We start from the raw sequence: 22,583 nt of genomic DNA on the forward strand, positions 1-22,583 counted from the left end.
GTGCTGGCATCCACCCTGGGAGGCGCAAGGATGCTCAGCCTGAAAGGACAGCTTTGCTTCCCCTTAAAGGCCGTTCCAGTAACTGCAGTCCCAGAAGGTGCAAGGGCAGTGGTGGTGCTGTGGCCACAGGCTGGCAGCATTGGGTGTCTGTTATTGAAACCTGCTCCCGTAAAAGGTAGGGGAAAAAAATGTTTCACACCTGCACAGGACCAAACAGATTGCTAGTGGGCAGTGGACTGCATGTGTACCAGCCTGAGGAGAAATAAATGCAGCTCCAGGAACCCATGCTGTCTCCTGGATTGCGGGGAGTAATCGGAGAACTACATATGTCAAGCTGCAGCTGACTCCAGTGCAAGCATTCAGTCCTGGCATGTGTCCTCTCTTGTACCTGCCTGTGATGCAGCAGAGGTTTGTGTGGCCTTGAAAGGTGGTGCTGCTGTCATTACAGTCGAAAACAGGACTGATACTGGTTCCCTTCCTGGAAGCAAGGCTCAGAAACGTGCTAAAATACAGTTCCTGCATGGTGGTGGCAAGGTCCTTTTCTGTGACTGCTGTGCCCCGCAGTTCCCCGCTCTGTTTACAGACCGTGAGCCCTGGCTGCTGCAAAATGCTCTTGAGAAGAGTTGTGTAAAATCCCAGACTTGTTCCCCTTTAGTGAGGGAGGGGAGCCCTGTCCCAAGCAGCAGGGCTCGGGGCCGTGCCGGGTGCTCGAGAGGCGCCCTGCGGGATCCCCACCTTCTGAGCGCAGGGAAGGCAAAACTGCAGCACAGCAAAAATGGGTCATCTCCCACACAGGTTTCTTGGATCCTGATCTGAGGCTGGTGGGCGACCTGCAGGGAAAAAAGGCAATTGTTCCCTGGCTGGAAGTGAGAATGAAAACATAAGTTCCTAAATTAACATGATCGCAAGAGCAGTAAATTGACCCAGTGCTGTAGTGGTTTCAGCCCCTGCCCAGCCCCTCTGCCTGCACTGCAAACCATCTCTACCAGAATGGTGTGAAGTGGACCACAATCTCAGGAAAGCCATCCTTGGCTGTCGATGTATCGCTGCTGCCTCGCACGGGGCTGGGTGCAGTGGGGCCAGCCTTGCAGAAGCTGGTGGCCCTGCAGGAGCAGCTGCCTCACACCACAGTGGGGTGGCCCCAGCCCCCTGCTCACTGCCTCCGAAGGGCTGCTCGCTGCTCTCCTTGCCGGGGAAGGTCTGTTGTACAGTCAGGAGTACTGAACAGTTTCCTGACAGTGACCATTTCTGTCTGTGACAGCTCTTGTCCAAGGATCATGTCCGCTGGAGTGGGGTCGGGATGCCTGCATGGGGACAGCTGTGTCCTGTTAGTCGTTCTGCAGCCTCTGCTCTTCCTGGTGCAGCCACTCCGGGTGCTGCCCGTCACTTGCAGTTGCTGCCAGGGGTTCGGAGAATGTCTGCCTGTTCTTACCAGGGAGCTTCCTCCTGTCTCGGCTAGTCTGCCCACAGCTGGAGCCAGGCTGGAGCTGCCATGTCCCTTCCCTCAGGGTAGGGAGAGACTTGGAGGCAACAGATGATGGGGACAGGGAGAACTGGCATGTGGAGGTGCTGGGGAGCCGGCTGGTCTTGGGCGCTCCTGGAGTGCCAGCCTAGACCGGCCCTTCAGGGGAGCAGGGCTGGTCCCGGGGCACCAGGGTGCAGAAGGACCAGGCCAGCTGAGCCTGCCCCTGCAGCATCGCTGAACTCCACATGAGATGGGATGGGGTGTCCTGGGAGAAGCAAAGGCCCCTTGGGCAGACTGAGGCTGGGGCTCTTTGTGGTGTCACCCTGCAGCGGAGAAACCCATCAGTAGATTGGGGAGTGAGTCAGGGACAGGCTCCCCAGCTGGCTTCCTCGGTGTGTCTGGGGTGGGGAGGAAACAGGCTGAACTGGCTGGGACCTGTGATCTCCTCTCGGACTCCCATGCGAGCTCCAGGCGAGCTCCCCACCTTGCAAGCAACGCCTTTACGCCCACAGTCAGCAAATGAATTAAGAGCCTGGTCTGCAGGTGAGGGACGTATTCTAGATGCTGCAGCCAAACACTGCACGCTGTCTCTGCACTTGGAGAGATGAACCCCAAACTTCCCTATGTTCTCCTGGTTGGGGCTGCAGTGATAATCTTCATTCTTTCCTGCATGCTGCTGAGCAGGGGGAGGCGATCACCCAGCTGCGAATCCCAGCCCCGCATTGTGGAGAAGACAGGATCCACAAGCCAGAGCCTGGTCTTTGCCGATCTGACGCCCGAAGAGATGGCGCAAGTGGTGCGGTACCTGCAGGGAAACCTTGGGGTGCAGCTGGTTGATGCTTCGCGTGCAAAACCCTCCGACAACTGCATCGCCTCTGTCGACCTGCAGGTCCCCGCCAAGGCGGAGGTGCTGCGGTTCCTGGATGGTGGAGGGGCTCGCCCCCCCCGGGAGGCGCTGGCTGTGCTGTACTTTGGGAACCAGCCAGACCCCAACGTCACCGAGTACGTGGTGGGTCCACTACCGACGCCGACATATCACCGGGACGTCACGGTGCAGAAGTACAAGTGGAAGGTACCGTACCACCGCAGACCGATGCTGGGGAGTGAGTATGAGCAGGTGGGAGCATTCTTAGAGAAGGTGGCGTTTGCTGCAGCCCCAACCTTCCTGAAAGAAGTCTTCGAGTACGACAGCACCAACGTGGCATTTCAGACCACAGCCCCTCACGGATTACGGTCTGGAGACCGTAAGTCCTGGTTCGTCATGTTTCAGAATGTGAGCGGGTTCTTTGTGCACCCAGTGGGGCTGGAGGTGCTGGTGGACCACAGCAGCCTGGACATCTCCCAGTGGGCAGTGAGCAGGGTCTTCTACAACGGGCAGTACTACAGGGACATGGTTCAGCTGGAGAGTGCCTACGTGCAGGGTCGCATCAGCGTGCAGAAGGTGAGGAAAGCGCCGCGGGATGGGGACTTCTCGTCCATGAAGCCCCGAGCACCTTCGGCTGCGCTGTTCCCTTTGCAGTACGAGCCCCAGGGTCCCCGCTACAGTGTCAGGAACAACCACGTCCTCTTCCAGGCCTGGAGCTTTGCCTTTGGGATGAGCGTGAACACAGGCCTGCGCCTGTTTGACGTCCGACACAAGGGGGAGAGGGTTGCCTATGAAATCAGCGTCCAAGAGGCGTTGTCGGTGTATGGCTCCAACTGCCCTGGAGGGATGTCAACGAGGTACATGGATGGGAGCTTTGGCATTGGGCGCTACACCTCCCCCTTGGTGCGAGGGGTCGACTGCCCGTACTCTGCCACCTACATTGACACACACTCTCTGTCTGAGACCCTGAGGCCCAGCAAGAGAAAGGCTTCCCTCTGCATCTTTGAGCAGAACCTGGGCTCCCCTCTGAGGCGCCACTACTCCAACTTGCAGTCGCTCTACTACGGGGGGCTGGTCAACTCTGCTCTGGTCATTCGGTCCATTGCGACTGTTGGCAACCACGACTACGTGTGGGACTTCATCTTCTACCAGAACGGGGCCATTGAAGGCAAGGTCCAGGCCACGGGGTACGCAAGCTCGTCCTTTCTCCATGGGGACGGTCTGAGATACGGCAATAGGGTTTGGGAGCACACGCTGGGTATGATACGCACCCATTCCATCAACTATAAAGTGGACTTGGATGTGGGAGGTAGGTCTGGGTCTTGTCACTCCTTTGTGCCCTCCCTGAGTACTTCTAGACTCCCAAAACTTGATGTTTTTTTGTCCTTATACAGATTTTTCTTTTCACATGTGGGGTAGGATGGTGTGCTCACACAGAGCTGCCTCCCTTCTGTTTTTAGAGCAGCAAAAAGCTGTTGTGATACAGGTATAGGTTCCCCCTCTGTCCCATGCAGTTACCCCTGAGCGCCATGCAGAGCTGTGGCTTCCTGGGCTGGGTAATGCCAATTCTGCCGTGTGCCCAGCCCCGACCCTAATGGGAAGGGCTCCTTCCTCTCCTGCCTGCGCAGGCAGACCCAGCCCTGCCTTCGCCCCATCGGCCTTGATGCCTCTGGGGCTCTGCAGAAGTTGGGATTTTTCCCTCTGGCCCCCTTCCCCTGTCCTGAGCCCCAAATGATAGTTAGAGTCAATCAGGCTGGTTTGTTGATGTGGTTTCCAGCTTGCGTTCCTACTTCCTACAGCTTTGTCGAGCTGTTCCCACTGCTCGTCTGTGAGTGGGACAGGCAGCTGCCCTCTCCATGGGGCTGTGGGCACAGCAGGCAGATGCTGGGCAGGCAGCCAGCTCTGAGCTTATGGCTGTGCTGCATTTTGCTGGGGGTACAAGGGATCCTTAGCTCACAGCAGCAACTGGATCATCGGCTGCAGTTTTCTTAGTCTTCCCCTACCATTTATGCCACAAATCTCTCCTTGCACTCTTGCTGAAATTGCGTTTGCTGCATGCTTCTGCCACCTATTAAAAATTTTCCCATTTCCTTTTAACTGGGAGACAGAAATTTAAAGGCTGTCCATGTGGTTTTAGGATGAGTTTTGAGTGCTTAGGTAAAAATGGGGGATTGCAAAACTGCAGGAACAGGAAAAAGGCAGATGAAATCAGACTCACTGCTGTTACTGGAAGGGGAGGTGTGGGGTTAGAAGTTTTGTTCACATGAGAAAAGGGAAGAAAATGAGCACAGGGGCAGTTGTTGGGCATGGCTCCTTTTCCATGGGGCTCTGGCTCTGGTGCTGACCTTGATGGCAGCCCCAGGGCTCAGGCCCAAGATGCTGCTCAAACCTTCCAGCATGGCCAGAGCTTCAGATCTGAAATGGCCTTTACACAACCTGGAAACTTGCATGGGACTGAGGGGAGTGGAGCCCAGGAGGATGTTATGCCATGCGCTCTGACCGGGACAGGCAGCGGGTGATAAGCACTGGCCCCTCTGCCAGAGCTGTGCTGATGCTGACCATCGAGCACTCTCGGCCAGCTCTTTGCCATCTTGTCCCTGGATTTATTTGCTCTTGTGCCCCTCCTGTTGCTCTGAGCCTCTGGCTCATGACTCCTCTTAGTGGAAAGACCTGAACTGCTCAGCACTGCTCCAGTTCTGTGATGTGCAAATGTGCTCAGAGCCGGGGCTCTTCCTAGTGCTTTCCAGCTCGCGGGATGCATGCTGATGAGCACAAACACAGTGCCTGGGCCATCAGGCGCTTGAGTTAATTAGACTGTGCTTGCACTGGGATACAAACCTGTTCTTCTGCACTGGGATGAGGCTCCCCTCCTGTCCCTTGCAGAGGGACAGAGCCCACGTGGATAGCGATGGTGTCTGCCACAGTATGGTGTTGCCTGGGTCAGACAATCGTACAGCCGTACAGCCATAGATAAACCTACACGATGTACAGTCACAGTGCAGTGGAGCTGCAGAGCGGTAACTGCTCTCATGGGCAGGAGCCAGTGCTCTGAGCCCGGAGTGCAGGAAGAGAGGATGGAGAGAGCGAGCTCTGGCTGTACTGATGTCCGTGGGGAACAGGGGACTGCAGGGACACTCCTCATTGACTTTGCTTTTGCTTCACAGGGGTGAAAAACTCCCTGGTGGCCCATGATATGGCATTTGAGATGGTGCGGGCTCCCTGGAGCCCGGAGCAGCAGATAGAGCGGCCACGACTCACCAAGAAAGTCCTGGACACGGAGGACCAGGCTGCCTTCCGGCTCCAGTCGAAGATGCCCAGATACATCTACTTCGCAGCCAACAGCAAAAACAAGTGGGGCCACCAGCGTGGTTACAGGATCCAGATCACCAGTTTTGCGGGGGACCATGTCCCTGAAGCCAGCTCCATGGAGAGGGCCATCAGCTGGGCAAGGTCAGGCTGCTCTGGCTGGGATGGCACATTCTCAGAGACACCCCCAGCCCAGCCGGCTGGGGACGCATCGCATGGATGTTCCTGGATGGAGAGGCACAGGGCAAACGGCCTCCTGGGCTGGGGTTAATACGTAGGAGCAGGCTTGTGCTCTGCAGACTCTCTGGGGAGCTGGTTTTTAGTTCTGCCCTGCCCCAGGGGGCCCCTCCCATCTCTTTTTTTGTCCTCAGGTACCAGCTGGCCGTCACCCGGCGGAAGGAGGAGGAGCCCACCAGCACCAGCATCTACAACCAGAACGACCCCTGGACGCCCACCGTCGCCTTCGCTGACTTCATCAACAACGAGACCATCACCAACGAGGTGGGCTGGGCTCCCCTGGGCTGGAGCTGTAATACCCAGCCCCAGGCTGAGCAGGAGCCCTAGGGCTGCCCCAGGGGCTGAGCGACCCCAGTTTCCCCCACAGGACAGCGGGCTCAGCTGGGAGAGCAGCAGCCCCGGGGAATGAGGAAAGCGGGTTTGAGCATCCCCTTTTCTGTGTATCTGCTTAGTGCTTTGGTCAGAGTGCAGAGCAGGAGCTCATTTCTCCCTGTGGAGAAATGCTGGCAAAACGTCAGGAAAATGCGAGGCCAGAGCTTGGCTGCGGGGGTCAGGGCAAGGGCCCTTCCGCTGGGTGGACATCTGCAACTGGGGCTGCAGGCAGGTCTTTGGGGAAGGGAGGGGATCTTTCCCAGGAGCAGGGAGCTTGGCATGTGGGAACGTGGCCGGGCTGGTGCCTGTGGAGGTCCCCTCCTGCTCTCCTGTAACTTCCCATGGCCCCTGTGCAGATTTTGGTCGCTGCCACTGCAGGCCTCTGAAATAACCGCAGTCTTGTGGCTCTTCCCTGCCTAGGACCTGGTTGCCTGGATAACCACTGGTTTCCTCCACATCCCGCACTCTGAGGATATTCCCAACACTGTGACGGTGGGAAACTCGGTTGGCTTTCTCCTGAGACCCTACAACTACTATGACTTGGACCCCTCTATATACTCACATGATGGCGTGTTTTTCACCAGCGAGCAAGACTTCACGGCATGTGAAATCAACCCTATTGCATGCCTGCCCAAAACTGCCTCTTGTTTGCCAAACTTCCCCCCATTCACCTTTGATGGTTTCCAAAATATAAGCAGGCTTTAACGCTACAGGACAGTGTTAGGAGACACAGTCAGAGACACCAGGTTGACTGTTCTGTCTCAGATTTTCAGTTTTTTAGTGAAGTTGTCTCAATTTCCCGTTGTGCAATGGCTTCACTTTTTATCATTGCTTTTTGAAATAGTGCTCTTTAAAAGGGAAGCATAATCTTCCTGGCATGATGCCAGATGGGAATCTACATTATCTCTGTTAATTGCTGAATTTGAGTGTTGCAGGAGGAAAGTGAGGAGAAAATCCTGTTCCTCTGCTGTAGAAGCAAGCGCTGTGTAGTGTTTATCTCAGGTTAAAAAAATGAAAATGGTTCTCTGGTCCAGTGCACTCTCGAGTGTCTCGTTCTTACGACTTACGGCAACATCTGCTGGGGGGATGATGCTGGGTCTCTGCTGTGATTCCTGCATCCACAAACCAGCCCAGCAGCAAGGCTCTGGGTACCCGTCCATGCCCAGGGATGGTCCAGCTGGAGGGCAGGAGGGGATGGACTGGAGAGTCCCAGGGCTCTGGGAGGAGGACCGAGGCAGGCGCTGGCACCAAGCTCTGCGGGTGCTCAGGGTGAGGCTGGGGACAGAGCCAGGAGCCGCTTGGGCTGCAGCTCTTGGGCACTTGCCGCTGGGTGCAGGTGAGGGGAGCGGAGGGGATTATTGCAGGGATGGGTCTCGCCACCCCTGTGCCAGCACCGTCCCCACAGGGGTGTCTGTGGAAATCAGCTGAACCTCAGCCCCGCAGGCAGCACGTGGGCCAGCTCAGCCTCTCGCAGCCCGATGCTGGCCAGGTTCACATGAGAGCCCTCCTCCGGGCTTGGGGCAGGGTGCGGGAGCCGCGCTGCTGGTGGTGGTGCTGCATGGCCAGTGCCACTGCCCATTTGCCAGGATGCTGGGTGGGCTCTGGAGCCCTTGTCCCCCTCCTCGCAGCCCTGTCTATGCTAGGACGTAGCCCTTGAGGGGGTGATGAGCAGCTGTCCCCTCCCTCCCTCCTGGCTGCGGGACTGGTGCCTTCCCACACGTGAGGTGCGGGGTCATTGGCAGCAGCTTGCCATGCTTCGATGTCTCTGCACAAGCTGTCGAGGCATTGCTGATGATGGCGGAGCTGTGGCACGTGGGGCCGTGGTGCTGTGCTTGGTGCTGCTCCGCATGGAGGAGCGTCGTCCTTGCGGTGTCTGCTGCCTGCCCAGCTTTTTTCCTCTGTGGGGTTAAGAGAAGAAGGTGCAGGGAGATGCATTTATTTCCGCCAAGCGACCGGATCTGTCTTCTCCAAGGTCTGCAGGGTAGCATGTGGGACAAGAGGGGAAGGACAGATGCAGAAGCATTAAGTTTACTTAAAATTATGACCCACTGGGGAAGCAGAGCAAAGTTGCCTTTTATGGTTCCCAGCAAATCCTGAGCATTATCTGAGAACATCCCTCTGCACCCTCCCTGCAAGCTTCTCTGGACTGTTCGCTGTTGAGAAAACGGGGGAAAAAAACAAACCCAACCAAGCCCAGCCCCTTCTGTCAGTGAGTCACTGGGAGGATTCTGCAGCTGGAAACCCAGCCTGCCAGACTGTGGGAACTCTCAGTGGCTCAGCAGACATGAACGTGAAAACCGCGCTCATCCTCCTCGTTCTGGCTTTAGCCACGATATTTGCTTTAGTCTGTGTGTTGCTGACAAGAGGAAGGGCCCCCAGCACCTGCCAGCACCAGCCCTCGGAGCAGGAGGACACCGATGATGGCCAGAGCCTGGTCTTTGCCGATCTCACACCTGAAGAGATGGTGCAAGTGGTGCGGTACCTGCAGGGAAACCTTGGGGTGCAGCTGGTTGATGCTTCACGTGCAAAACCCTCCGACAACTGCATCGCCTCCGTCGACCTGGAGGTCCCCGCCAAGGCGGAGGTGCTGCGGTTCCTGGATGGTGGAGGGGCTCGTCCCCCCCGGGAGGCGCTGGCTGTGCTGTACTTTGGGAACCAGCCAGACCCCAACATCACCGAGTATGTGGTGGGTCCGCTGCCGATGCCGGCATATCACCGGGATGTCACGGTACAGAAGTATGGGGGGAAGGTACCGTACCACCGCAGACCTGTTACCGGCAAGGAGTACATGGATATCAACGCCCTCATCCAGCGGGAGCTGAGAAAGGCACCACGCTTCCTCGCCGCATGCTGTGAGTCTGACGGGACTGACCTGGCTATCCTCACGACGGCCCCACGGGGCTTCAAGTCCGGTGACCGTGCAACCTGGTTTGTCCTCTTCCACAGCGTGGCTGGCACCGGCTACTACCTCTTGCCGGTGGGGCTGGAGGTGCTGGTGGAGCACAGGGACCTCCATGTCTCCCACTGGCAGCTGCGCCAAGTCTTCTACAATGGTCGGTACTTTGCCAGCATGGGAGTTCTAGAGGAGGCATTTGTGGCCAGCTTGCTGGAAGTCGTCAGGATCCCGAAGCCCCAGGCTGAAGCAGTGCTGGGCTCGATGAGACCCCAGCGCCCACCCGGCTCCCCAGGTCCACTGCAGTATGAGCCCCAGGGTCCCCGCTATAGCATCAGGGGCAACCGTGTCACCTTCCAGGGCTGGAGCATTGCCTTTGGCATGAACCCCAACTCTGGCCCGCGACTCTTTGACATCAGGTACCGTGGGGAGAGGATTGTCTATGAGCTGAGTCTCCAGGAAGCCTTAGCCCTGTATGGCTCCAACTGCCCCGGGGGCATGCTGACCCGCTACCTTGATGGGAGCTTTGGCATCGGCAGGTTTGCCTATGAGCTTGTCCGGGGCCTCGACTGCCCCTACACAGCGACCTACGTGGACCGGCACTACCTGGCAGAGTCAGAGACCCCCAAAACCAACCAAAATTCACTCTGCATTTTTGAGCATGACGCTGCCCTCCCTCTGCGGCGCCACTTCTCTGACTCACAGTCCTTGTACTACGGAGGGCTGCGGAAAAACACACTGGTCATCCGTGCCATCTCCACTCTCATCAACTACGACTACATCTGGGACTTCATGTTCCACGGCAGTGGGGCTGTGGAGGTCCGGGTTCATGCCACCGGCTACATCAGCTCCTCCTTCCTCCACGGCCGAGGCACTGACTATGGCAACAGGGTTGGGCCCCACACGCTGGGGACGATGCACCTCCACCACATCCACTACAAGGTGGACCTGGATGTCGATGGTAGGTCCGGGTGCCGTTGTGCATGGCTGTGGTTCACTGTGAGCTGCGGCTCTGCCTGGGGCGTGGAGCTCAAGAGGGTTTTCCCTTCTGCTTCACAGGGCAGCTGAACTCCCTGGAGACCCAGGACATGGCGTACAAGATCATGAAAGAACCCTGGAGCATGCAGAACACCATTGAGCGGCTGTACCTCCGCAGGGAAAGGCTGGAGAGGGAGGACGAGGCGGCGTTCCTGCTCAACAACCCCATGCCGCGCTACCTCTCCTTTGCCAGCCCCAATCCCAATAAGTGGGGACATCCGCGCAGCTACCGGATCCAGATCACCAGCTTCGCCGGGGAGCACCTGCCCGCCAGCAGTCCCATGGAGAGGTCCATCAGCTGGGGCAGGTGGGTGCCAAGGCTGGGTTACGCATGGCCCCCACCCGCTCTCCTCCCACCCTGACACCGTGTCCCCGGCTGCCCCTGTCTCTCAAAGGAACAGGGGCTGCTGCCTCCCAGCAAGCCTGTGATAGGCTGCAGGGAAGGGTTAAACAGCGACCATGCATATTTTTTTGGCTCTGAAAATCCCTTGAAAAGTTGCTCAATGACATTAGTTCCACAGGCAGGAATCTGACCCCAGATAAGACTAATTTAGAGCAATCACATGTGTTTTTTCCTGTGAGGGTAACCAGGCTGTAGGACAAACTCCCAAGGGAAGCATGAGCATCCCCAGGTCTTGACATCTTCACGTGAGGACAGAATGTCCTTTGGAAAATCATAGAGTCACAGAATCTTTTAGGTTGGAAAAGACCTTTAAGATTATCGAGTCCAACCGTCAACCCAACAACACCATGCCCACTAAACCATGTCCTGAAATGCTTGGGATAAACACAGAACTGGCTCACTGCCAGGGTGAAATTTAACAGCTCGCATTCTGGGGGAGGCTGTAGGAGTTAAAAGTGGCTGTGGCTGAAGTGAGCATGCTGGGCAGCAAGCAGCAGCATCTGCGCCTGGACGTGTTTGTGTTTCCCAGCCATGCTGGAGCAGCTGCAAGCAGTGAGTGATCCCCTGTGAGCCTGAAGGCTCCAGGGCTGCTGCCTGTTACTGCCACACTGGTCCCTGCCAGCCCCTTCCCTGCCTGACCCAGGACAGGCCAGGTCCCCCAGCACGCACCAGGGATGCATCCAGCCCCAGTTTGCCAGCGCATCCCCAGGTGGCAATGCCATGGACGCCCTGCCCCGCGCCGGCACGGACGAGCCCCTCTGCTCTCTGTGCTGGCAGGTACCAGCTGGCCGTCACCCGGCGGAAGGAGGGGGAGCCCACCAGCACCAGCATCTACAACCAGAACGACCCCTGGACGCCCACCGTCGCCTTCGCTGACTTCATCAACAACGAGACCATCACCAACGAGGTGAGCCGGGCTCCCCTGGGTGGAGGGGAGCTGAATGCCGCGGGTACCACCCTGGCTCCTGCCCCAGCCAGAGGCTTCACCCGTCCTGTGGCCAAACCGGGCGGTTGCCAGGCTGGAAAGGTCCTGCTCAGCCTGACAGGGTGCCTGGCTCCCCTCCTGCCCAGGACCTGGTCGCCTGGATCTCTGTGGGGTTCCTGCACGTCCCCCATGCTGAAGATGTCCCCAATACGGTGACCGTGGGGAACGGTGTTGGCTTTTTCCTGAGGCCCTACAACTACTTCGATGAGGACCCCTCGGTGGACTCGCCCGACAGCATCTATTTCAGCAGCGAGCAGGATGCCGGGGCATGCGGGGCCAACCCCCTCGCCTGCCTGCCCCCCGCCGCTGCTTGCGCCCCCCACCTGCCCCCCTTCCGCTACGGGGGCTTCCTCAACCTCAGCCTGCCACTGCCGCCCGGTGGGCTCTGACGGGGACAGGGCTGCCGCCGCCCCCGTCCCTGCCGGTGCGGGCAGTCTGTGTCCAGCCATCGAGTGCGTATTTGGAGGGGCTTTGCAGCCACACCAGGACCTGCCCTCCTCATGCCTGGGACGTCTCGTGCTCAGGGTCAGGTTTTCGAAGGAGCTCAGCTCTCGTTTCAGCACTGCAATGCTGCCGAAGGCGGACTCAAAGCCTCTGAAAAAACAGCCCCTAGGAGTGATTTTTGGAGTCTCCATCAGGATGCTACCCAAAGTGCTGTGGGCACCCCACAGCTGCTCTCGTTCTCTGGGACCAGGGCTCCCGCTGCCTCCCCAAGGTAGGTCAGTGCACGCAAGGCGATGGTGCCAGCCAGGGCTGAGCACTACACAAAGCCGCAGCTCCCCTTGGAGCCGTGGTCAATGCCAAGGTTTTGCCCGGGCTGGCAGGAGCGGGCAGCATGGTGGCTGCTGTGGCCCGGCTGCATCCCAGGGGCATTGGGCCATGGGGAGCCAGCAGCTCCAGGATGCCGGAAACATCCACCCCAGCCCTGTGGCCGCTGCACCTCCAGGGCTGCTGAAGCCCAGGCGATGCTGAGCTCTGGCTGCTGCAGTGGTGCCAAGCTCTGGGGACGGGGACAGGGACAGCGTACTGGGCTGCACCGGGAGCCTGCAGGAGACACTGCAGGGCAGCGGAGCAGGCACTCCCTGGGCTGAGCTGCCCCTTGCCTGCCCTTCCCCAATAAACAGGCACTCAGGTGCTTTTTCTGACCAAGATGTTGTGTAGCTCGTGAGTGCTGCTGCGGCTCCTGCGGTTGGTGGCCAGAGCCCCCGCACTGTTGATGCTGCAGGCGCTGGTGCCCTGTAACGGACGGTCCTGGCTCAGCTCTGTGGTGCTCACGGGGGTCCAAGGGACTGGTACAGCGCCCAGCACAGCTGCGCAAGCGTGCAGCGGCTGTGCTTTTGGACCCCAGGGGCTGGCAGGAGGCTCCTGCCGGGGAATATGGGACAAACAAGGGAGTTAATGTGTAACGGCTGTACTGAGCCGCATTAATCAGTTCTGGCCTTGGCTGCTGCCCGGCACGCTCAGCCCCCACCACCACGGGGACCCTTGCTCCCACGCCCCCAGCTGCGTGCACAGCCCTGGGCTGCAGGATCCCGCAGCCTCCGGAGCCCATTCCCGCTGTGCCAGGCTGGGCTTGGGGACACTGAGGAGCTTGGTGAGGACAGTTCGGCTCCAGCCTCACAACCCGGCCTTGGCACGTGGCTGCAGATGCCAAGCGCTGGCCAACATATCCCCGAGGGCATGGTGGGCATCCATCCCTTCTGACCCCTCGCCTGGCTGCTCGGTCTGCCAGCGCAGGGAAGGGATGTTGGGCAGGAGTAGGCAGCTTGGAGGCATGGCTCAGTGTGAGGCTGCAGCGGTCCCGGGGTGCCCTGGGGTGCCAGGAGGGGCCCTGCCACAAAGGCACCTCCCGGGGCTCAGGGGGAGCAGGTGGGGTGCTTCCTGCAAGGCGAAGGTCACAGCAAGCCAGCTCCCTGCCTGCCGCTGTTTGCCCACGTGTTTGCGAGTGCTGCCTGGACTCTGGCCGTGTGCTGACGCAGGTGAGACCAGATGTGCTTCCATGCTGGCAACGACCCAGCTCGCTGCCCACTGCCTGTCCCCAGACCTTGCAGCAGGCTGGGAACTTTCTGGATGAAACATTGGCACCACGTGTGGCACATTATGTTACAGCACCCATGTGTGCTGCGCCTCTTGCAGCTGCATCTGGTGCCTTGGAATTGCAGGGACACCGTGTCCCGGAACCAGCCACTGCCACTGCAGGCACGCAGCTCCTGGGCTGCCAGCTGATCCTGGGCTCATTGCACACAGACCCCAGTGCAGAAATAAAGCACCCCCAGCCTGGCCCCATTCCTCCCCTGGGAAAGCCACCCTGGTCAGTTTGCAATGCACATCGCAGGCTAGCAGGGCTGCCAGCGTGCCTGCCCAGTGCAAGGGACGAGCAAGAGACTGGCATGGTGCTCCCACAACCAACGGCCAAACCGGCCAGGATGCAAAACCCCAGGTGCTGTCGGCAGCACAGCTCCATCGGCAGCGCTTCATGTGCGCTCCCACGCTGCTCCAGCCCTCGCTGTGCTGGGAAGGAGGAGGTGGCTGCTCCCGTCCCGTTTCCCAGCCTCTCCCTGCTGCGGCCCCAGTTTTACTGCAGTGACCCTTTCCAAGGGGACTGGAGCATGCTAGTCCCCATCCCCCAACACCTTTTGCCCCTATTTTCTGCTATGAAATCTCTCAGGGAGAATTTATTGCTGACTGTTTCAAAACATTTTCAATGCAGAAGCCAAGTCTGTTGCATTCCTTCACGCTGGCCAAAGCCACTCTCTGTTAAGGACCCTATGAGCTGTTGGGGAATTTGTTTTGCAAGATTAATTCCATTTCTGTGCAAACTTCTGCTTTGTTGGGGTTTTTTTGTAGGTTGGGAGCTCAGTCTGGAGGCTGGAGCAGCTGCGTCCGTGTCCCCTGGCCTCAGCGAGCCCAGGCTGGGAGGGACAGGGAGGAGCAGCCTCGGGCAGGGATGCGCCTGCGGCCGGGGCTGATCCTGCAGCATTTGCACAGTTTCTCTCTCGGGCACTCAGTTTTCCTCTCCTTCACGTGAATTTCCAGTTCACTGACGGCAGCTGGGAAACTTTTGCTCGGCAGGACCAGCGTGAGCCCCTTAGTGCTGCCTCCCCACCCCATGCATAGCCCTGGCCACCCTGGAACTCCCCTGGCCCCGCTCCCCAGCACAGTGAGGCTGCTCTGGCTGCACTCTGTCCCTGGGAACAGGGTTGGATCAGGCCAGCCTGGGCCAAGGATGCTGAGAGCAGGGTCAGGCTTTGGCTGTGCCCACGTTTCCCTTTGCCCAGGAGAGTCAGCCCTGGTGTGAAGCGAGGATGCCGGGAGGGATCCGACCTGCTGCCACCCGACAGGCAGGTCCTTGAGGCCAAGGACAAGCTGCCTGCAGAGCACAGGCATCACTGGTCTGCAACTGCAGATCTGCCCTGGCAGTCCCAGCCTTGCAAGGCAGATTGAGGCAGAGCTCTAATCGTCCAACTGCCTTCAGAGCACAGGCATTTGCGAATATGGTCGGTTTTCCTCAGCCTGGCAGCTCCAAGAGCGGTCTGTGCCTGTATCCCAGGGAGGAAGGTTTGCTGTGTTCGCCTGTTAGATCCTGTGGCTCCCCAGATGTTGTGCAGGCAGGAGCACAGGATGCTGCGCAGAGCCCCCTCTTTGCAGGCAGGACTCCCCACTGGACACAACCTCTGCCTGCTCTGCACCCGCAAACGGCACATGGGCAGTTCAAGGATCTTGACCTGAACTTTCTCGAGGAGAGAGATAAGTGATGCATTTTCACTGGCTGCTAATCATTAACGCCTCGTTGCCTGTTCCCCCATGAAAGGGCAGCTGCCTGTTTTGCTGCAGCGGGCTTTGGCTGGGCAAGTCGCTCCACGGCCATGGGGCTGCATGTGTGTGCGTCAGCAGCCGTGATGGCCGGCCAGAGCTGGGGAAGGAGGGCTCCTGCCAGGCTGACCCTGTGTCCTCAGGCTCCTGGAAATAGCTCTCCATGTTACTCATTCACCGTTACCTCCTGGGGACGAACAGGAGGATAAAGCTGCGGTGCCGGCACTGCTGCCAGCAACAGCGTGGTGCGGCTGGGGTGGGGAAAGGCCACAGGCAGGGACCTGGCACCGGCTGGACGAATGGTGTGTTCGGCTCTGTCCCGGAGCCGGGGTCTGACAGGGCAGTTTTGTGCAGAAGAGGGTTAAACCAGGGGAGCTGTGCTGGGAGGAATGCCTTCCCTCACTGGGAATGTCATTGGCAAAGGTCCTTTAACCCCACACCAGAGATCAGAAAAACATCGATGGCAGCCAGGAGCTCCCCAAGCCTCGCTGTCTGAGGCTGCAGGGAGCTCCAGAAATGACTTGGAAAGTTTTCCATTATGCAGAGTCCTCATTAAATCAGCCTGGCAAACACCATGGCAGAGAGGTGTTTTTTCATCAGCTGGAGGTTTCAGCTGACGAGGGGGTGGTGGACAGCCTGCCCCCCAAGCCATGCACGACCCAGTCCATGCTCCCGGGCATCCCTGCGATGCTCCAGTGGTGCTTGGGGTGATGGCAGAGGGATGGAAGAAACGTCACAGTTTGGGGCTGCGGCAGCTCTGCAGTGCTGTTCATGCAGAGTGTGGGTGCTTGAATCTCCTCCCTCATATCGGAGCAAACTCAGGTTCAGTAGGAGCAGCTGAACTGTTGTGTTGGGCAGCAGGAAGAGCAGGGGCTGCAGGATCCCCCCCGAGTGAGGCAGCTGCCCACATGCTGGACCGTGCGGGGAAGGGTTAAGGTGCTGGTGCCGGAGCACCCCACGGTCCATGCGCCCTCGAAGCCTGTTTTTCCCTTTTACGTAAGTTGTTCCAAACATGTTTGTAACAACCCCCCGGTGATGCACCTTTGGCAAAAGTGGGTTTGGGTCCAAAGATCAGTGCTGGGACAAGCGACCTGCCCGCAGCAAACAAGAGCCCACAGAGTATAAAACCCCAGCGGCACAGTGGAGCGTGGGACAGCCTGAGCTGCGCTGAAGGGCAGTGGCTGCTGAGGAAGATGGAGGCTGGCATGAACCTCCTGCACGACATGGGCATCCAGGCAACACACTGGCTGCAGGAACATTTCCAGGGCTCCCAGGACTGGTTCCTCTTCATCTCCTTTGCTGCCGACCTCAGGAACACTTTCTTCGTCCTCTTCCCTATCTGGTTCCACTTCAGCAAGTCAGTAGGCATCAGGCTCATCTGGGTGGCCGTGATCGGTGACTGGCTCAACCTCGTCTTCAAGTGGTGAGTGGCCCTGCGCCACGGCTCCCTCTGGGCATGTTGGCACAGCTGGACTGATGCAGGCCAGATGTGCACTCTCAACCTTGACACTGGTGTAAAACAAAGACCAGAATTTGGCCTCCAGCTTGCCAGTGGTAATAGTCACTCCTTCCTGAACTGTGCAGCAGCGGGTCTCCCCACTTCCCAGAAGCCAGGCAGAGAGATGGACCCTCCTGCAAACAGACCCCTTTGCTGTCAGCTGGGGCTGCAGTTCTGCGTGGGGGCTGCATGGAACCCCTCACCACGGGAGGCCTCTGGGATGGCCTGGCACGGCTCTGATATGCGGGATCAGGGCTTGGTGCTCCCCTGATCTTTTAGGCAAGCATTTCCCATGGGTAATCCAGGACACTGATATTCCCTTCCTTTCCACGGCTGATAACGCTGATGCAAAGTCATGGTAGGGAGCACACGAGGAACCCAGCCACTGCTCCAGGCACGAGATGGCCTTGTCAGCCGTGTCAGTTGTACCATGAGGCCGATCCATGCTGGCATCACGGCCCGGCAGGGTTCGGTGTCAGCTGGTAGCCATGGGTGCCATCCCTGTGGGTGGTGGGCTGTGGTACCAGCGGCTGCAGGGGCAGTGGACCAGCACAGTGCCATCCCTGCCGCTGCATTTCAGCGTCCCAAGGTTTTGGGGCTGCATGCACCTGTGTGCGTGTCCCACATTCCTGTGGCAGGACCCAGCAGTGTGGTAGGGGGTTTGTGCTGGCTGCCCCAGTTCTGCGGCTGCCCTGCAGCTCGAATAACCCGGGATGCTCACACTGCCTGCATGTGTGATGGGGCGGGTGGCCTCTGCCTCTGATGCCACCATGAGACAGTTGCTCTTGGCCTGAAAAAGACTTAGAGGGAGCAGACACCGCTCCTCTTTCTCAGCGTGTTGACTTGCTCCCAGGAAGTTCTTGCTCTTTCCCTTCAGGGCCCAGGGATGGGGATACGGACAGGCAGTGTCGGCTGTTGGGACCAAGCGACCAGCTGGATTCTGTGTCTGTCAGGATGCCCTGGATGGCTCATGGGTCCTTTGCCTCTTCCAGCTCCTGGGCCAGAGCAGAAACCGCAGTGGTGCCTGCCTGCTCTAGTGCCCAGGACCCCTAGAGCCCTCGTTCTCCTTTCTTTTCAGGATCCTCTTTGGGGAGAGACCATACTGGTGGGTCCACGAGACGGACTATTACAGCAACACCTCCGCCCCAGAGATCCAGCAGTTTCCACTCACCTGTGAGACCGGCCCTGGTAGGGACCCCCAACCCTGGCAGAGGCAGCAGGCGCTTGCCCGGGGGACCTGCACATGCAGCTCCCCACTCTGGGTCTTGGTCCCCGCAGGGAGGAGGGTGCTGCCATCGCTGGGGCCGCGGCTGGCAGCCCACCAGCGGCACATACCCCTAGCTAGCTCTTGAGAGAGGGCTGTTATCACTGAGCCACAGCATTGGCCCCCGCCTCAGCCCCTGGGGACGCCGGCTGTGCCCGCAGCAGGGGGAGGCAGGGCAGCCCCTGCACGGAGCAGACCTTGACCCTCGGCACAGACGTGGCGGTTCAGCACAAACCCCTGCCTGTGCTCGGCCACAGCCTTGGCCCTTGCCGGCGCTGTGCTCTGCCCTTCAGCCCCAAATGTGGGCAGCCGCTCCATGGGGAAGGGGCTTGCCTGGTTCCAAAGCAGCTCTGTCTGTACTTTGCCTGGGGGTTTCTACCGGAGCCAGGGAAGGGCTTCAGGTGTTCCTGGCGCACTCAGCACAAGCCATCGGGAATGGTCAGTGCCCTCCGCCCAGTCTTGCCTGGCAGATGGGCTGCGGAGCCAGAGCCATGCTCCCACACTGCCCCTGCTGTGCTGTCTCCTGCTCCAGCCTTGCCTGCGCCTAGGGAGGGAACTGGGCGCCTGCCATAGAGGTGGCACCACAGCCACTGGGGGACTGGTGCTGGGTGCAGTGCCACCCAGTGCCGCAGCCCCTGGAGCCTGGGCTGCTGCCTGGGAGCCCCCCAGGCACGAGGGCACAGCCTGCTCTGAAGGAGAGTCTGACCTGGGTCTCTCTTCTTGCCCAGGGAGCCCCTCCGGCCACGCCATGGGCGCAGCAGGTGTGTACTATGTCATGGTGACAGCCCTCCTCTCCACTGCCATGGGGAAGAAGCAGTTGAGGACGCTCAAATACTGGTAAGCTGTTTGCCAAAATCACCTGTGCTGGGCAGAGGGTGCTCCAGAGCCGACAGGCTTGCATCTGAGCCCACTGAGGCACAAGGCTGTGGGCAGACAGCCGGGCCATGGCACCCCAGGCGGGGTGTGCACCAGGACATGCTCGGTGGGCAGCCAGGCACTGCTCAGGGTGCGACCGCAGCACTCCGGGCAGCGAGAGCTGGCCCTGGCACTGATGTGGCCGCCTGCCCCTTGCAGGGTGCTGTGGATGGTGCTTTGGACAGGGTTCTGGGCAGTTCAGGTCTGCGTCTGCCTGTCCCGAGTCTTCATTGCTGCCCACTTCCCCCATCAGGTCATTGCGGGGGTCATTTCAGGTGAGTGCATCAAACCCCCGGTCCCCTTCCCCACAGCACCGCCGTGCTGGTCCGCAGCACCGGCCAGGAAGAGTGCACAGCCTGACAGATGTGTGCGGGGTTGTGACAGAAAGCTGTATCAGTGGCTCTGCAGTTACTGCCCTCATCGTCACGGGCAGGATGCCCACCAGGACATGCCTTTGTCCCTATCCCATTTGAGGCACGAGTCCCAGGCAGGCAGGGCGCTGCCAGCCACTGCTGGGTTCTGGGGGACAGTGAACGTGGCCCAAAGGCACAGGCAGGGCAGGCCTGGGGTGTGGAAGGGTTGTCACTGGGCAACAGAGCAGAATCAGTTGTCTGTGAGCAACGGGGCACAGTGGTGGCCGTCGGGGCAGTCAGCACTACATGGGAGCAACTGGGTAGCCCCCAGCACATGTCCCCCGCCAGAGCACCCAGGGCTGTGGGATCTGCTCGGCTCCACCGCCCTGAGGCAGGCAATCACTCACTGATCAGCACCGCCTCCTCTCCTGCTTCATTACTGGCAGGGATGGCTGTGGCCAAGACTTTCCAGCACGTCCACTGCATCTACCATGCCAGCCTCCGCCGGTACCTGGGCATCACCTTCTTCCTCTTCAGCTTTGCCCTGGGCTTCTACCTCCTGCTGCGGGTGCTCGGCGTGGACCTGCTCTGGACGCTGGAGAAGGCGCGGAGGTGGTGCGCCCACCCCGAGTGGGTCCACATCGACACCACCCCCTTCGCCAGCCTCCTCCGTAACCTGGGCATCCTCTTCGGGCTGGGGCTGGCCCTCAACTCCCACATGTACCTGGAGAGCTGCCGGGGGAAGCAGGGCCAGCAGCTGCCCTTCCGCCTGGGCTGCATCGCCACCTCCCTCCTCGTCCTACACCTCTTCGACGCCTTCAAGCCGCCCTCCCACATGCAGCTGCTCTTCTACGTCCTCTCCTTCTGCAAGAGCGCAGCTGTGCCACTGGCCACCGTCAGCCTCATTCCCTACTGCATCTCCCATCTCCGGGCCACTCAGGACAAGAAGGCTGTCTAGGGGCGTCCGTGCAGGTAATGGTGTGCCTGGGCAGGCGGCCCCCCCAGCTCTGGGCTCGGGGGCAGTCACTGGACCACGGGTGCAGCCCAGCCACAGTTTGCTCCCCGCTAAATCTGCACAGACTGACTCCACACTGGGAGCAGACTAAGGCCGGGCTGGCTGTGCTGCCAGATGGCTCCCGTGGCGTGGACCCACAATGCTGGTCATGCTGTAAGGTCGGGTGGTCTGTGGCCAACCGATGGCACAGTGAGCCCTGTGCTCCCAGGGCTCTCCTGCCACCCTTCCCGCATCCACGGGTGGGGTTCATCAGCCGGGGACCCGGTGGCAGCAGAGGGAAGACCCTGCGGTCCCCTGCAGCTCATGGGGATGCACCACCTCCATGCTGCAGGGCTGGGGACGGCAGCACTGGAAGCAGGGTGCTCACCCATGGGTGCTCGGGGGCTGCTGGCGAGGCAGCTCTGTTACAGCAATGGGCAGACACTGGGATTTGGAGGTAAAGCACCGGCTTGCAGGAGCTCCACCCCAGTCCTGAGGTGTTCAGTATTCACTGCTGTGTGAAGTGGCATGGTGTACACATCTGCATATGTGTGTACACATACATAATGCGTAGCTATAGACACATATACATATGGGTGTATCTGTAAACGAGGTATTTTATTAAACCTGAAGGTGTGTTTAGCTGGTGAGTTCGGACATCTCGCTGGCCAGTGAGGCGGGATGGGGGATTGGCTCCCACGTGCAGGGACTGCGGAGGAGGCTGCTGGTGGTATTGAAGGAAGGACATCTCCCATGGGGTCCTGCTCCTACCACCACCTGCAAGGCATGGGCATACCACTGGGAAAGGCAGCGCCAGGCTCCCCCAGTCCTCGTCACCTTTCACCCTTAGGTGCAGTTGGACATGGCCAGCACAGTGCAGGGGGACGAGCTGCTTTTTGCGCTGTTTATCCAGGGTTTCTGGGTGCACCTTGTGCCAGGACAGGGACACACTCGCGTCACCTCGCTGGTTACGGAAACAAGCACGGCTTTGAGACCAACCGGCTCGGCTGGGGCTGTGCTGAGCCCCCAGGCTGCGGGGACAGAGCTGCCATTTGGCTGCTGGCTGCATTGCGGGGTCAGGGCCCAGTGGTCAGTGCTGGCTTGGTCTCCCGGCACTGCTCGCCTGAAGGCCGGGTCTGCCCGGGGCGCGGGAAGCGGCTGCGTCAACGTGGGGTCAAGCTGCTTCGCTGCTGCCGGCTCGGCGGACACGTCCCTGCCTCGGCGCCGTGCTCGTTAGCAGGAAGCCGGCTGTGGGCTCGCCCTGCTGACTTCAAAGCCGTACAGGCTGTACAGCCTGCCAATTAACTCAGTTAGTAAACATCCTCTCTCAGTCTGAGATATAGTTTAAAATAGATATGAAGGTACAGATACTTTCTTCCTGCCAGACTCTACATGTGCATGTGCAGTATCTCCCCCAAAACACCAGTTCCTGCAGCATTTACCCCATACCCAGCTATAAGCATCAGCAGTGTTCTCTGCTGTGGTGCACCTGAGAAATGCCATCTCCCCTGCCCAGATCTTGCAATGCCTTCGGGAGACGGTGTCCAGCAGAGCCATGGTAATGTCCCTTGTCTTGCTGTGGTTTGGATGGCCTTTACCACATGTGGCAGCAGAGTGTGAGGCTTTGCAGCCTTTCCCAGCCATCTGATGGGAGCCCTCCCGCTGCCAAAACACTGAGCCATCAGGTGAGAGAGCACCTCCCTTCTGACCAAACTGCACATCAGCAGAACCCCATGCTAAAACCCATCCACGCTAAACTTCCATGGCAAAGTTTGCTGTAAAGCTTGCTCAGTACAGAGCTCAGCTGTGGACCTAATTCTTTGTAGAAAGTTTACCTAGATGCACACACACACACACACACACCAAGTTTCCTCCAGCTGGGGAGTGGGCAGGCTTGGCCTAGTGGTTATTCCAACCAGGAAGGATCAGGATGGGGCAGCCAGACCCCACGGAGGCGAGCGCAGGAGGCTCCTCTCTGGGAGCCTGCTGTGTGCAGTGGGAACAAGGGCTGCTGGTCCCCCCCGCAGCGGAGTCCCAACAGGCGCTGATGGGTGCCGCAGTCGTGACCCTGCGCCTGCTGCTGCTGCTCACCAACAGCTGGCAAAGGTCTCTCGGCTGAATGGTACCTGCATCAGCCGTGTACGGAAACCCTGTGTGCTGGGGCTGCTGCTATCCTCTGTGT

General features: G+C 59.4%; 3 protein-coding genes across 4 annotated transcripts; all 3 read left to right on the plus strand.

The window, feature by feature from the left end:
• Positions 1–1,901: 1,901 nt before the first annotated feature.
• Positions 1,902–7,760, plus strand: LOC142034820 (amine oxidase [copper-containing] 3-like). Of its 2 annotated transcripts, XM_075036623.1 has the most exons (5): positions 1,902–2,008; positions 2,150–3,639; positions 5,495–5,780; positions 6,008–6,137; positions 6,666–7,759. In XM_075036623.1, exons 2-5 carry the CDS (start codon positions 2,250–2,252, stop codon positions 6,948–6,950), a joined length of 2,091 nt encoding a protein of 696 aa, XP_074892724.1. In that variant the 5' UTR covers positions 1,902–2,008; positions 2,150–2,249; the 3' UTR covers positions 6,951–7,759. The 2 variants fall into 2 exon arrangements, with proteins under 2 accessions (XP_074892724.1, XP_074892723.1); XM_075036622.1 differs by lacking the exon at positions 1,902–2,008 and having other exon boundaries at positions 2,063–3,639; positions 6,666–7,760.
• Positions 7,761–7,931: 171 nt separating this feature from the next.
• Positions 7,932–12,708, plus strand: LOC142034819 (amine oxidase [copper-containing] 3-like). The gene is made up of 4 exons (XM_075036621.1): positions 7,932–10,099; positions 10,198–10,483; positions 11,357–11,486; positions 11,651–12,708. The coding sequence occupies exons 1-4, from the start codon at positions 8,530–8,532 to the stop codon at positions 11,951–11,953; spliced, it is 2,289 nt and encodes a 762-aa protein (XP_074892722.1). The 5' UTR covers positions 7,932–8,529; the 3' UTR covers positions 11,954–12,708.
• Positions 12,709–16,532: 3,824 nt separating this feature from the next.
• On the plus strand, positions 16,533–21,186 carry G6PC1 (glucose-6-phosphatase catalytic subunit 1). The gene is made up of 5 exons (XM_075036957.1): positions 16,533–16,800; positions 17,954–18,063; positions 18,868–18,976; positions 19,214–19,329; positions 19,854–21,186. The coding sequence occupies exons 1-5, from the start codon at positions 16,571–16,573 to the stop codon at positions 20,363–20,365; spliced, it is 1,077 nt and encodes a 358-aa protein (XP_074893058.1). The 5' UTR covers positions 16,533–16,570; the 3' UTR covers positions 20,366–21,186.
• The last annotated feature ends 1,397 nt before the right edge of the window (positions 21,187–22,583 follow it).

The sequence above is a fragment of the Buteo buteo genome, chromosome 9 (genome assembly GCF_964188355.1).
Source record: "Buteo buteo chromosome 9, bButBut1.hap1.1, whole genome shotgun sequence".
NCBI classification, from domain to species: domain Eukaryota; kingdom Metazoa; phylum Chordata; class Aves; order Accipitriformes; family Accipitridae; genus Buteo; species Buteo buteo.